The 15,656-nt window shown below is 41.1% G+C and overlaps 1 protein-coding gene across 1 annotated transcript in view; it reads left to right on the forward strand.

Moving 5' to 3' along the window:
- Csmd1 (CUB and Sushi multiple domains 1) overlaps window positions 1-15,656 on the forward strand; it is a 1,175,551-nt gene that overhangs the window by 810,283 nt on the left and 349,612 nt on the right. Inside the window, exon 11 of the mRNA XM_042054928.1 lies at window positions 12,251-12,354. Within this exon, the coding sequence (XP_041910862.1) occupies window positions 12,251-12,354 (104 nt within the window). The remainder of the gene's footprint in view (window positions 1-12,250; window positions 12,355-15,656) is intronic.

Here is a 15,656-nt window from a genome sequence, read left to right on the forward strand (position 1 = left end):
CAGCTGGGATCTTGGTGGAGAATCATCTGTGGGGTTGTCAAAGAGTTGCTAGGAACAAATCATCTTTTGCAGGATACAGAGGAGTCTCCTCAGGAACACACATCAATGTGCAGGACTTTAAGAGTAGCAAGTGTAGGAACAATAATTTTACCTAAACTGTTGCATTAGTTACTATTCATATATATATATATATATATATATATATATATATATCCCACAAAAGCCATTTAAAAGAGAAAAGGCTGATTTGAACTATGCTTCCAGGGCATAGTCCCACCTTGTAGGGAAGTCATTTGCATTGAAACAATGAATGAATGAGCAAAGGAGTGTGCCACTGGGCCAGTGGATGAGGACACAGCACTAGGAGAAGCAAGACTTTCTCCCTGAGCACAGCTTTGCAAGGAAGCAAGACAAACTGCAGACTGGTCATGTCAGAGAATGAACCCAAATAGGCCTTCCATAACCAAAATTGTGCTTGTGGCAGATAAGAACATTTCTGAATTCAGCTAGACTTTGATGTCTAAACTAGATATTCCTAGCTGCTAGCCACAGTGATTTCTGTACAAAAAAAAAAGTCTGTGTTTTTGTGGTCATAGACATCTTTACATATATGCCTACACTGACTTCATGACTTCAGTAAAAACATACAGAGGTAGGAATGTAGCATCATTCAAGGGAGTTTGCCTGGCGTGAGCAGTACCTTGGCATTGATCCTCAACACTACAGAAACATAAAAGATCACATAGAGTTAGGCAAACCTTTTAGGAAACATTCATAGACTCGTGGCCCAACTTTGATTTAAGAAACTGAATCTTGAATTTATTTTTAAGAGGTGTATTTTCCCAATTTAAAAACTCTGTAGCTGAGTTTTGACTCCATCACTGTCCAGGGTGAGACACAGCCTTTCCTGGAGGATGGGCTAGGATACTTTCTTTTTCTAGGCAAAGGATGTGTTTAAGTCAGCCCCATGTTAGTCTTTTACCCCAAAGGCACGTGAGCATCTCCAGGGCATACTTTTGTGCCTGGTAGCAAGAAGGGATAATGTCACTTCGCTGTATTTGTTCAGTGACTCTATACATGGTGATTTTCAATGACTTGCTTTCAAAAGTCGAGGATATTGTTATGTTAGTTGGGGCCCTAGATTGGCAACTTACCCCAGGCTGGGCCAAGTAAGTTATGGGCTATGCATCCAATCTTATTTTCACTTCAAAGATGCGTTTTCATATGGCTTGCCCTCTGCAACATGTGTGTGTGTGTGTGTGTGTGTGTTTGTAGAGAAAAATAGGGAAAATACAGAACCAAGCAAGGGGCCAGGGCTGAGGATTGAAGGGGGGGGATGCAGAAGGCAGACAGTGCCAGAAGCTCCATAGAGCCCTGCATCCCTCTGGACCATCAGAGCACAGCCCTTTTCTCGTTCTTGGCAGAGAATCCATCACCTGAATGCAAACATCCCGTGTAGTCCTTGTCCAGGACTGTCCTCTCATTTGCTCTCAAATTTCTTAATCCACTCCCGTGTCTTAATGGCTGGGAGGGAAAGCTGATGGAGGCTTGTGTAGGCCCCTGAGAGGACACGTTCACACCTTCTCTTCACACTCTGAGGAAACGAGAAACTGCAGGTGGGAGAGAGGGAAGCATCAGAGCTGAGCTCTGCCCTTATCTCTTCACCCTGTTACCATGACTACAGAATCTGCCAACCTGATAATTGCTTTCCTGACCAGGTAACCTCACACCTGGCTGCTGAGCTGGCAGGCCTCCATCCAGCTCCGGAAGCGAGATAGAGTCAGATGGCTGCTGATGTGAACTGTAACTCCACTCAGGAAGTGGGGACTGGTAATTACGAGCTATTTTCTAACTTGCTTTTTCCCTTTTCATGTTTTTTTTGAGGTAGGGTCTCATGTGGCTCAGGCTGGTCTTAAATCTTCACCTAGAACTTCTTTTCCTTCCTTGTACCTTCAGTTCCTCTGAGCTGGGATTGCACACATGAACCATCCTACCTAGTCTATGGTTGCCATTGCCACCACAAAGCTTTCACTAATACGTGCAAACAAGTCAGCTCTGGTTCAGACCCGTCAGATATAGCTTGTGATGGAGACAGAACTGGAAAAGTAATCAGAGCTTGTTGAGTGCTCAAGGAAATCCTGGTCAGCAGCCCCACTTCTGCTGGAAGTAAAGACCACTCATCTAGACCACAGGCCTGGGGCTGGGAAGCCGTCACTCCCAAACCTGAAAAGGTTGTCGAGTACGTAGCTCTTTCTCCAAGTAGAGAAAGGTTTATAAAGCAATTTTTACCACTGACCACTTTTAATATCCTTCAGTCTATGTTTCTGTAATTGAGCACATGTTCTTCATAGGAATGCCACTTTTTCCCCCAATGTGGTAACTTGTGATTAGTCTATTTATTTGTTTATTTTTATTTATTTTTGAATTTTTAACACATGTATACAATGTATCCTGGCCATCTCTATCCTCATCCCCCACTTCCTCCCTCTAGCCACTCTCCCCAATTCTTACCTTCCATCTGCATTTGTCTTTTTGACTTGTTTCTTTTAGTTCACTAAATCCAATTAGTGTTGCTCCTATACTCGTACATGTGGTGCCTTTCATGGGAGCAGGAGAGACCTACCAACGACAGCCCTCCAAAGGAAAACAACTCTCCCTCCATCAGCAGCTATCATCTGCCATTGGCTCTTTAGCTAGCGAAAGGCCATCGGGAGACCCTGTCCCCTCCATAATAGAAGCTTTAAGTCTCTTGATCTCGTAGAGGTCTTGTGTGGGCAACCACAAGGGCCATGAGTTCCTGTGTTTAAGATCCATGTCTTACCCAGAGGCCTGCCATCCCAGCGCTCCCCTAGCATCAAACTTTAACTCACCCTTAACGCTGATGCACTTAGGAGTCCCATCCAGCAACTGCGAACTCTACTCCTTGATCTCGGGAGACCCAAAGGCAGTGGGGAAGTGGTCTCTTCCTCAAGGTCAAAGGTTAGGGGACAAACAAAGAAGGGACTTGCAGCCAGTCCCGACTGCTGTCGTCTAGGCTCATAAGGGCCAGGTGTGAGAATAATTTCAGCTTTGAAAACTAATTTCTCTTGAATGTGTTCCCACGGCCACAACTCTAAATTCTGAGTTGTCTGAGCTGAGCCCTCCACCAGGAGAAAGTAGCATCATTTCTGCTGTCTTTGCCCGATGACACCGTGGTAGAAAGCTATGGTTCAGTGCTCACAGGGGGAATTTCCTCATTATTTGTCTTATGCAAAATATGAATTTTGTGTTTTTTAATTTTAGCATAAAATATTCATAACATAATAAAGGTTGTAGACATTTTCTACAATAAATATACTATAAATGCACAGAAAAATAATCAAGTAATTTTAGCTAACTTTTTTCTCAAATGGTATATAGTAGGTCTTAGTTCACTGCGCTTACCATAATTCTTAGATTTACCTTATCACAACTTTAAAAAGCATTCTTATGAATGAAATTAATAAAGAAAGCCTGGGTTTCCTGTTTTGCCAATATCTCTCAAATAGGTTTCATCCATTGTGTCTTATGACTGAATTTGCCCTTAAAATTCTAATTATTTATTTTAACTATATAGATTGTGCTACTTCAGTTTCTGTGATTATTTTCATAATACCAGCAGTATATGTTATTTACAAAACTTAGAGCTTTAGCCAGTTCAAGGGCAGTCACTTTATACCTTCAGTGTTGTTCGGTTCTTGAGGCATCCTGTAGGGAAGATGCTCATTATTGATCCCAAATCATAGGAAAGCAATTCTTCTATTGGAGACAAGGGACATGATTCCAACATTCGCATGCAAATGGTTTGGCACAAAATGGTTTCATTGTGCCTTTATGCGATTTTATTTTATATGCGTTTTAAGATATTTAAGATTTTTTTAAAAAAAATGCAAAGAATAATAAACAACAACAAAAAACAATGAAAATAAGAAGCAAATCACTGTAGTCAGGTCCCTGCATCACCTTTGTGAACTATATCCTCTTATCTGTGGGACTTTTAGGCTGGGGGTCTTGTCCCAGGCACTTCCTGTGTGTGTACATTCACAGTACCTATGTGTTCCACCTTAGGGGAAATGGAGGTGTTTGGCCATGCAATAAACCAATAACCATCCAGGCCTGGTGGTGTAAAGCTTTAACTCAGTGGTTCTCACTCTTCCTAATGCTGCAGCCCCTTAATATAGTCCCTCATGTTGTGGTGACCCCAGCCATAAAAGTTTTCCATTGTTACGTCGTAACTGTAATTTTGCTGCTGTTATAAATTATAATGTAAGTATATCTTGATATACAGGATGTCTGATATGCTACCCCCAAAGGGGTCATGACCCATAGGTTGAGAACCTCTGCTTGATGCAAGCACTTGGGAAGCAGAGACAGAAACATGCATGAGCTGGATTCCAGTCTGGTCTGTGTAGTGAGTTCCTGGTCAGCCAAGGGTACAAAGTGAGACCCTGTCTCAAAAAAAAAAAAAAAAATCTGTAACCACGACTTTCTGAACTTTGTCTCACACTGACTGTAAGTAATGTATTTTCCCAAGTAATGTAGCCAATAACCCAACAACATAGCCTATAGCCCTAGGTAAGAATCAGTCACCGCTTCTGTATTCCCCTCTTCTCCACAGCTGTGTTGATCTCGTAAAGCCTTTCAGAAGCAGGATTCTCCTAAGCCTGTTTCTGTTCACTGAGTACAGACGGCTGCTATATACCATTAGGAGTGACCCAGACGGCTTGCACCGTGAGGCAGGTTCACTCTGTTTAGCCCAAGCTTCCCGAGGTTCTGCTTAGCTCTGGCATGAGCCTTAGTAGCGTCCAGCTGCCTGGAGCCATCTGCATCAGGGTGTTCCCAATCCATCACCTCTCGCTGATGCTCCATTTCCGATGAGGAAATGTGGACTTCAGAGCCTAACCCCAGAGCTCCACACCGTTCTCCAACACTTAAATATGTTGTTTACTGTGTTATAGTAAATGTGTACTTTTTATTTTATTTTTATCGACTAGCCCTTTCTTTTCTAGTTTAATGTGTATTTTGCTAGGTCTTCACCCCCTTAAACATTATTCTTGTTGGTAATGTACCCTTAAGCCAGTCGGATGACAGTGAGATCTAAATAGATTATCTGAGAAATTAAAAATGGTTTTCCCTTCCGCATGTAATATAGTCCCTCTGCTAAGCGAGTGCACTAGGAAGGCTTACGTTATCTTTTAATCCGGGCCACGTAAATCACCTCTTCTGATGTACCACTAAAAAAGGAAAGTATCTTTGATTTGTAGTTCTTCAAATATAATCCACGTGTTCTCCTGAGTATGTGCATCTTAGAGCAAAATGGCTTTGAGGTGACATCGTCTCCACATTCCCTTGTAGTGGTGTTTTGTTCACACGGGCTATAATGAGGCACCTTTAATCTGCAGCCTCAACTCTTTAATGAGTTGTCGAATGTGTGGTCCATGACTTTTCTAATTATTGATCCTCCACCCTTTGTTATAGCTCCACACACTTCAGTATCCTGCCTTTTATCTCGAGAGCTGTCATTTTTCTCCCGCCACCCTTTCATCTTTTATTCCTGCCTAGGATACGCCTCTAGTCGCTGTTTGATTGATGTGAGCATTAATTCTGGGTTTTGCCAACTTCTAATGATGTTCTGATTCTCTCTTTTGCAGTTATTGTATTGTGAATTTTAAATTCCCAGTCTCTCAATTTTAATAAATACCCTTCTCGGTTTCACACATCTGAGAACACATTTTAATAAGTTTCTGGGCTCTGCTAGGGAATCCACTTGCTTAGGTGGCAGGGGCTGAGGAGAGGCTCTTGGGTGTCTCTCTGCCACAGCCTCCCTCCATGTGACAGTCATGGTAAACTTTTAGCACCCCCACCCTTGCTCACACTTTCCCTGCTGAGCTGGGTAATCTCTACTGTTGTTCAGTAAACATTCTGTGTCCCTGATAGGATTACTGGCTTTTCTTCTCTTTTTCCTTTTTGCAGTTTATGTTAAATGGATGTACATTATGGTATAGATTCCTTTCATCCATACACAGGAGAGACAATGCACTTTGGAAATAAAGATAGAAGTGTGTAAAGGAACATAGCAGAACCCTGCAGCTATGTAGTGATTTCCTACAAGAGGTACAGGAAAGATGGTGTCCTGGATACCACCTTCCATGCACACTTGTCTGTTTGTGCCATTTGGGTCTCTCAAACCCCATAGGAACCAACAATTCTCATGTTGTGGAGGACAGAAGCCTAGGAGAGGAGTCATGCTCCCTTTATAAGGCCTGGCTTCTCTCTCTCTCTCTCCCACACACCTCTTTTCTTTTTTTCTTTTTTGCTTTACTTTGCTTTTCATAGCAGAAGTAAGTAGGGTGTAGTTACATTTTGGAGTGATGTAAGAATCCTGTTCTCCCAGCAGCATAGGACATGGGTGAGAGTCTGTCTGCTTCTATAAGAAAATACTCAAGGGAATCCCAAGGACACTCCATCATTTTGCAGCCTGGGATCACTGCAGTCATGCCTGAGCTTATGTAGGAGTTCCAGATGGGTCATTCTTCCAGATTCTGTGCCAGACCCACTTAGCACTTAGTCAGATAGCCTTTTTTTTAAAAAAAAAAAATCATTCATTATCCTTTTCTAGTTTTTTTTAATAACTAGCCATTACGATCTCAAGTCAATCCATGAAGAGCATTAAGACCATTTGATAACTACCACTTCCTAAGAAATCACAAACGTTTGCTTTTGGCAACAGTGCCGATTGTTTAGCTTTCATGAGGAAATTCACACATGGACAACTTCCTTCCAATACAACTTAGAGCTGAACGAATCAGATGGCAGGAAGGTTTGGGTTCCCAGAGCCCCTTGCTTGTGTACCTTAAACCCTCAACCCAATCCTTGGCATGAAGGACAAACCCACAATTCTTAATTAGGCATTCAGGGTTTTTGGTTGTTGTTGCTGAAGATGTAGGGGGGTTTACTAAATTTTTTCAGGAGAATCTTTGAAATTTTTAAACAATTATTTTTTCCCTGCTTAGCTTTATTTCCCACCCAATCATATTACTTAGAAAAATAAAAGTACTTTGAGGCTAGAGAGAGGTCTCAGCAGTGAGGAACATTTGCTGATCTCACACGGGACCTGGGTTCAGTTCTTAGCACACACACACACACACACACACACACAGAGAGAGAGAGAGAGAGAGAGAGAGAGAGAGAGAGAGAGAGGCTGCCAGCTACCTGTAACTCTTTTTCCCAATGCCTTTTTCTGATTTCCATAGGCATTAGGCATATATGTGGCACACACACACACACACACACACACACATGCACACACACACACACACACACACACAAAGCATTCAAAGACATAAAATAAAAGCAACCAATTATTTTTGTTTAAAAAAGAAGTGTACTTTTAAATATGACATAAAAATAAGCGGTAAAATTAAAATAGAACCATAGCACGGCATATATTGCTTTCCTTGATGTCATGTTTAAAAGGCTGAGTTTAGGTGGCAAATTTTATCATAGTTTTTTTTATTGTTTGATGTATCTTTACAAAATATTTTTTATTGTTATTACTATAGATTTTCACCTCCTCCCCTCCTCCCATTTAATTTTTTAAAAAGTCAGAGACACAACTTTCCAAGTTATCTTTTCCAGTTAAGGTTTCTTATGTATCCCCCTTAGTACTTAGGACCTGGGAAACAATTAAGATCTTTCCTCCTCTAAGACGGTCACAGCAAACCTGAGAAAGAGCCATCCCTGACGCTAAGCACAAGTATGTTTTCTCTTGGCCGCTCATAGGTATCTATAGTCATCAACACTTTGAAAAGTCTCTCAGTAGAGTCTCACTTTCCCTCCTCACTCCCATTTTCTCTTCTGCCATTCCTTATCCTCTCTTTCCCTACCTCCCTCTCATCTCTTCTTACTCCCACTAACCCTCCCTGACCCCCTCACTCCCAAGTCTCTAGGACAGTGTCCTCTGGTCACTTTGATGTTATTTGGTATGAATTTGGAGAGCTCCTCTCTCAGTTTGGATTATTCAGTAAATATAGTGAAATACAGTGAAACGTATTTTGAGATAATAAGGAACTTACCTTTTTTGATAAACACATTAGAAGGCCAGCACCAGTAAATGCTGCTTACAATGTAAAGCTTCCATGTGCCCTGACGGAACAGAGTGGGTCGCCTATTTGTCAGTTGTTGGGTTTTTTGTTTGTTTGGTTTGCTTTGGTTTTGAACAAAGATATTTTTTAATTGAAAAATATTTAGGCAATATATTTTGATGAAACTCAGTGGTACTTTTGTGGCCGATTTGTTTTGTTTTGCCTTGTTTGGAACATTCTTTTGACTTATTTTGATTTTCATTTTTCTCTGTTGGTTTTTAAAAACTGTAAAGTTTTCTTCTTCTGACTGAGGTAGTAGGTCTTAAAACTGCACTTATACAGGCAAACAGTAACACGGGGAAAGCTAATAGGCTTGCTTATAAATCCTCACTTGTACAGCATTGCCTACGTGTCAGCTGTATCCCATCTAGTGACTGATGCCAAGTGAGGACCAGGGAGAGACAGGACCTGCTCTGCCGCTCAAGACAGGCTGTGTGTGATTTCGCCCCATCAGCATTTTGAGGGGCAACAAGAAGTTTGATGAACTACTAGCCTTATTTCTACTCTTTAGCATCATTTTGCTAATGACCTGCCCATGTCATAGCTATATCCGCAGTAGATTTTCTAATTTGACTGACAACTTTCTGAGATAACCTCAGGTCTCAAAACAGAATGGGCTTGAAGTTCTGATTTGCTGTGTGTTTGCTACCACTGCACCTGTCTTCCAGTTTACAAGGGACAATTATATGAAAGACAAGGAAGCTTTTACACTCATTGTTCTAGGGAGCCACAGATGCACACATCTCCATAAATTTGAAGATGATTTCTATATTACATTATTGAATATGGCATCATTTATTTACAGAAATAGCCATGTTTTCTAAACTATTCACTCGGCAGCTTATGCAGGTACTCTCCCAATCCTAGTTGTGGCAGATTCATATTCATTATAGATTCAAAAAGAAGAGGAAACATATCTATCATTCAGTAATATGAAGCTATTAGGATGGTCTCTCTATAATACAATATGACAAAATAATAATAATAATGTTTTTAATGAGCTACAGAATGAGCATATAGACACAGACAGAAGGATTAGCCCAGGGGCCCTAACATGGGGTGCATGACAGGCATTTTATGTGATAATGAAGTACTTTCTCCAACTTGAAAACTACCTTGTGGAAGGAATTCTTGGAACACTGGTAGGGAATAGAAAGTATTTATCAGAGGAAATAAGGAAGCTGAGTAAAACAAGATTCTCCCTAAACCAGTCAGAAGCCGGGGTGCTCTCTTGTAGTGAGGTGCTGCGGGCAGGCCTGTTTCTCATCCCACCCGGCTCCGGCAGGGCTAGCTTTGCACCCGAAATAACAACACACAAATTGTATTCTTTTAAAGACTGCCTGGCCCATTATTTTCTGCCTCTTACTCATATCTTGATTAACCCATATCTAATAATCTGTGTAGCACCACAAAGTGGTGCCTTACCGGGAAGTTTCTAGCGTACATCCATCTTGGGCTGGAGCTTCATTGTGTCTGGCATCTCTCTCAGGAGAGGCACGGTGGTCTGTCTCACTTAGGAGAGGTGTGGCATCTGACTGAGCCATCTACCTCACTTCCTTCTTCCTGTTCTGTCTACTCTGCCCACCTAAAGGCTGGCCAATCAAATGGGCCAGGCAGTTTCTTTATTAGCCAATGGGAGCCCTCCATCACTCTCTCCCTGAACCAGTCAGAAGCCGGGGTGCTCTCTCCCTGAACCAGTCAGAAGCCGGGGTGCTCTCTCCCTGAACCAGTCAGAAGCCGGGGTGCTCTCTCCAGGGAAGAGGGGAATTGCAAGGCTGGCTCTAGTGCCAAGATCTCAGCTCCTCCGTGCAGCTAGGACTTGGGATCTTTTTCATCTTCTGCAGTTGCTTGGATCTCAGGATTCAGCTGGGTTCATCCTCAGCCTCCCTGGGGAGCACACTATGGGATGTGATCAGTGACTTAAAGTGACTTTAGCAAGCCTTGAAAAGGATTGCCCTCGGGGTCTACGTAGGACATACAGGAAACTCTTGGGAAACAAACCGAGAATGTGACACCCTGGTTTCTTTACCACATCACTCTGTGACCCTTTCCTCCTATAGTCAGGAGAGAGAAAAAAAAGAAGGAAGAAGCCCCCTCAGTCCTCATTTTAATATGGCAAATTCAAAGAGCGTTGTGACAGCTGTCAACACCACACCTGTTTCAGTACAAACAATGCATTCATAGAAAGCCCACAATTTGAATTAGTAGTTTTTAATAAATTGCAATAGCCCTGTCACTAATTTTAGTAAGAATTTGTAATAATATTGACAATGCAGCCATTATTAGCCTTGCTAGGGACAGGCAGCTGTCTAAAGAGTATTTAGCTTATGCATGTCACGATGAGTCTTAGGAACACTGACCTCACTGCAAGCATCACTCACTTTTATAAAAAGAGTCTAAGGGGGAAGCATTGGATTACTCTTTACAAGGCATTCACACTCAGTCATAAGGTGCAATTCCTGTTTTCCCTCTCCCATCTGCCCCCTTCCTCACCTGCCCCCACGGGCCACTCTATCACTCACCCATGCATCTTTCTATATTATCATCTGTCCACTCAGATATCTGTCTCCCATCTTCTGCCCATACACCCATACTTCAATATGTCACTTATGTAGCATCCATTGATCCGTTTATCACCCGTCTTCAACTGATCATTCCACATGTTTATTTATTGTCCACTCATCCATCCCTCTGTCCATCCACTTAACAATTATCCACCCATCTATCCTTTAATCTACTTATTTATTACCCACCATCTATCCACCATCCACCCATGCTTCTATCAATCTACTTATTCTCATCTGTCCATCCTTCTATGCATCCATTTAACTATCTGTCCATTCACTGATCTATCTGCCACCCATCCAGTTATCTGTCTAACTGATATATCACATACTGTCCATTACTTTTCATCACCAATAACTCATTTATTGACCCTCTATTATTTGTGTATTGCATCTATATATCCATATTTAATTCATCTACCATCTGTAATAATCTGTTAATATCTTCTTTGTATGCCTGGTTATCCAAGACTTAGCCTATGTTCCTGACAGCTTTGATCGTCTTGCCTCTTGATCGCAATATTGATCAACAAAGGGAATATTTGTTTGTTTGTTTGTTTAAGGAGAAAATTTCCTGTGGTCTACAAAGAAGGGAGTTCATATATCTATAGTCTGTTGGTGGATCAAAAAGAAACCTGTCCAATGTTTAATAAAACGTTAGTCATCACATCCAAATATGCTTTACATATATACTATATAAGGTATTCTTTAATTGTGGCATATATTATATATGTGTGCCATTTTTATTATTATTTAAACACCAAAGCTGAAATTAGCTCAGGGTTATGCTTCTTTTTAAATGATGTTTTTAGCATAGGGAAATACATCTTCTTGTTATCTTTTGGTTAACCACCTTTCTCCCCATCTACCTGTCTGTCTATCCTTCCTGCTTCTACCTACACACCATCCATCTATCCATCCATCCAATAGTCTAACCAGGGTCTGATGGTGCAGTTCATTGATTGAGAACTTGACTAGTGTGGGTAAACCCTTAATTGCCATTTTCAGAAATAGAAAAGGAAAACAAAGAGAAGAAACTTCAAGGTTTTGCACAGCTAAGTGTAGTATTAGATTATAGCTTAGCCTCAGAAAGCTCTTATGTTATTGGGAATAGTATCAGGAGATCTACACAAGTAAATTTGAAAAGATTCATTGTAAGGTGCCCTTAAAATCAGGCCTCATTAGCGACAATGGTATTCTTCCTGTTTATATTGGCTTATTCTTGGTTAAGTTAATCACCTGAGTTATGCTTTGTGGTTGATAGACACACAAATTAAGTGAGGTCAGGTTAATCTCATTTTAGAGCTCACAGTAAGCTGAAACAAAAAGAACATTCTAATCCCACAGAATTCTCAGATTCAGGCAAGCCAAACCTGGACAACCCACGCAGCAACTGCAGGCCGCTTGGGAACTGTTTGGTATACATCTGACTTAAGAAGTCAAAGCTAACCATGCCACTGTAAATGCGCATGGCCATGAGAGGTCTGTGTCGTGCTATTAATTGTGTCTTCCCTTTGGATTTAGGTCATCAAGCTCGCTTTCGAGGAGTTTGAGCTGGAGAGAGGGTACGACACCCTGACAGTTGGAGATGCTGGGAAGGTGGGGGACACCAGATCCGTTCTGTATGTGTGAGTATGCCATTCACTTCTCAATATTCAGTTACGTGGGGAGACATTGTTTGGTTTACCTTGATAGGTGCCCTCCCTGGAGATGCTAGGGGCAGTCACTCTGCTTTTATCTGAGAACTAACAAAAGATCACATTTTATCAGTCTGAACTGTTTTCACTAATCTTTTAAATGTATGTTCCTGGCAAAAAATAAAAAAATAAAATGAAAGCAACAGAGTAAAAGACAGAGATCAGGAAGCATGCCCTCCTCTGCTCAGACATCCCTGTGGGGCCCTCTCTTCCCTCCCCAGCATGAACAGGAGTACTTGGAATGGTCGTTTCCTGCGATAATGCCATATGGTTGCTTGGTACCATCTTGCTCTGTAAAACTATCCAGTCAAGGAGGCCGAGACCGCAGAATAAGTGGGCCAGAGTCCCACGAGGCTCAGGACAGTCTGCAGGAACCCTGCCAAAGGCCCCTGCTTGGGCCTGAAGCTTCAGTCTTTCTAACCCATCACAAAGTCCCACTTTAAGTGCTTAGAGCTGTGGGTTCTTGTCAGTTCCCATCAGATCTGTTTTCCTCAAAAGAAAACATGTGCTCTGGGGATGTCCATCTTTGTAGATCTTGAGCTGAGAGGGAAAAAAATGTCACCCTCTCCTCAGATGGCTTCAGGTAGTCACTCTGGAAACCACTGGCCTGGAAACGTCTGTCACTCATGGCATGATGCGAAGGGACTTCCCTCCCCTTTCTCCGTCTGTGTGTATGCCACTATGTGTTTGTGTCGTATCTTGGGGAGAGCGGCTCCTGACATCATGGGAGCATGGGTAGGACAGCGAAGGGATGCTGTAGCCATCTCACTCTGCGGATGGCTTCCCTAGGAGGCAATATACATTTTTTAAAGCACCATGGTGGAACACGCTGTGCATGCGAGGGCCTGTTGGTGGCCCAGCCTCAGCTACCTGGGGGCTTGAAACTTTCACTTTTTCTATTTTCAACATGGTAGCAGATGAGCATCTATTTTGGATTGTTGTCAACCATTCCCACTATGACTGACAGGAATTGATGCCACATGACTTGCTCATACTTTCCAATGGATACAAAGGCAGCAAGAATGATGCCATGACCAAGTGTTGCCCCACACACCCCAGGTTGTCTAATGTACCCTGCATTTCTGTTTCATCCCGTGAATTGTAGGTACATAGCGCTAGCCTTCTGTTAGTGATGGATTTCTCCTGGTTCCCAGCTAACAGTGTAGATGGAGAGCACTCCTTCGTTTCCCTGTTGCTCAGACCCGAATAATCACACACAGAAACCATATTCATTGCAACACTGTTTGGCCAATAGCTTATGCACATTTCTAGCTAACTCTTACATCTTAAATTAACCCATTTCTCTTAATCTGTGTATTGCCACAAGGGTGTGACCTACCAGTAAGGTTCTGGCTGGTGGTTAATGTCTTTCTCCTTCAGCAGCAACATAGTGTCTTCCTGACTCTGCCTACTTTCTCTATATATCTCTGTTCAGATTTCCTACCTGGCTTTACTCTACTAAGCCATTGGCTGAAACGGCTTCTTTAATTACCAGTGGTAATAAAACATATTCATAGCATACACAGGGGAATCCCACATCGTAACTGAATGCTGCAGAGGCAATTCCAAACAAGTACTATACTCCAGGTCTCTAGTTCTGTCACATGGATGTCATTGTCCTTAAATGGCCTCTATGTGGATCCCCTCTTCCCACCTACACCTCTCCTTTTGCTTTTCTAGCAGCTGTGCAGTGCAAAACTCTTCATGCCTTCTGTAGTTAATTCAATTGCCTTTAAGAAAAAAATGTTTGCAAGAAAATTTAAGAGCTAGAGAGTGTTACCATCTAGGATGCTACTCATTATCCAACTGTCCTAAGAAATTAATGAAAATTTACATTTTCACCAAAGTGGAATATGAAAGTATTTATTTTCCCAAACCCATAACATTGAACATCTACACAAACATACATGAATGCACCCACATGTTTTTAAATACTTATATATTTATTGTTTTAAGTTTTATCTTAAAAACCATTGCAAATAAAATATTCAGACACTGAAATTAATCAGACCCATAGACTTTACAATTTAACAAATGTCTATACAGTTATGGCAGCCATTCAGAGTGGAAACAGTGGCACCCCACATGACATTTTATACTTTTGATATCAAGTATATTTTATACATTTATCCACTACCAAAAATGAAAAAGTCATGACAATTAGAACCAGAAACTCAGTTAGCTTTATTGATAATATCAGAAGATTAGAATCATCCTAGTTGTCCATCATCAGATAAATAGTTAATGAAAATGGAATATTATTCATATTTTTAAAAATGTAATTGCAAAATTTGTAGGAAAATTGACAATCATAGAATGTATAATATTAAGCAAGGTCACACACTCTCAGGTTAAAAAATACATAACCTCATATTTTATTAGATCTAGCCATTAATATGTATATGTGTATATATATATATATATAAACAAGTATATACGTGGGTATAATATGATGTAGAAAAGAGAATAATAAGTGCTTGATATTATGGGATTAGGAAGAACTAGGTTAGGTAATGAACAAGAGTTATGATTATATATTTATAATAATATTTGCCAAATGGCTGGACCAAAAATTGCAAAAATTTTTTGCCTTTAAAAGCACAGAGTTCTCTATGGTAGCACTGGGCACCTTATTGTTGGCATGTTTCCATCCCCATAACAACTGGCCTTGGAACAGTGGCACCGTGTGGCGTGTGATATTAGCTGCAAACAGTCAAATAGTAGGTACACATGGACTGGGAATCAAAGATGGAGTTTCTGAACTGATGCTACTTCCTGCCTCTGTGATCCTGAGGGAAATCATTTTACCTCTGTGTCCCTCTGTCTCCATGGCTACAAAATATGTATAATAAACTTAACTAATAAATGTAAGCCATACGTGAAATGGTTTTATTGTTACCATAACATCCAATTTTTAAAAGAACGCCACTCAAATAAATGAGGATGATTTTTAAATAAATGCAAGATTTAAAATATCAATGCAGTAAGGAAATGCCCTAGAACATCCCATGGGTTGCTATTAAGGATCTAAGCTCATACACTCATTTTTTAAAAGGCTTTTTGTTGTTAAGAAACTAATGGCAAACTATATGTTACAATGACATAAGTGTTATTAGGACCTCTTTGTAATAGCTCAGATCTATAAATGAAAATCTAAATGGCCGACTGAATCAAACTGAGGTGTCCTCTGGGAAACATAATGTAAGCAGAAGCAAAGCACATTTAATCTGCTG

The sequence above is a fragment of the Arvicola amphibius genome, chromosome 4, assembly GCF_903992535.2.
Source record: "Arvicola amphibius chromosome 4, mArvAmp1.2, whole genome shotgun sequence".
Lineage (NCBI taxonomy): Eukaryota > Metazoa > Chordata > Mammalia > Rodentia > Cricetidae > Arvicola > Arvicola amphibius.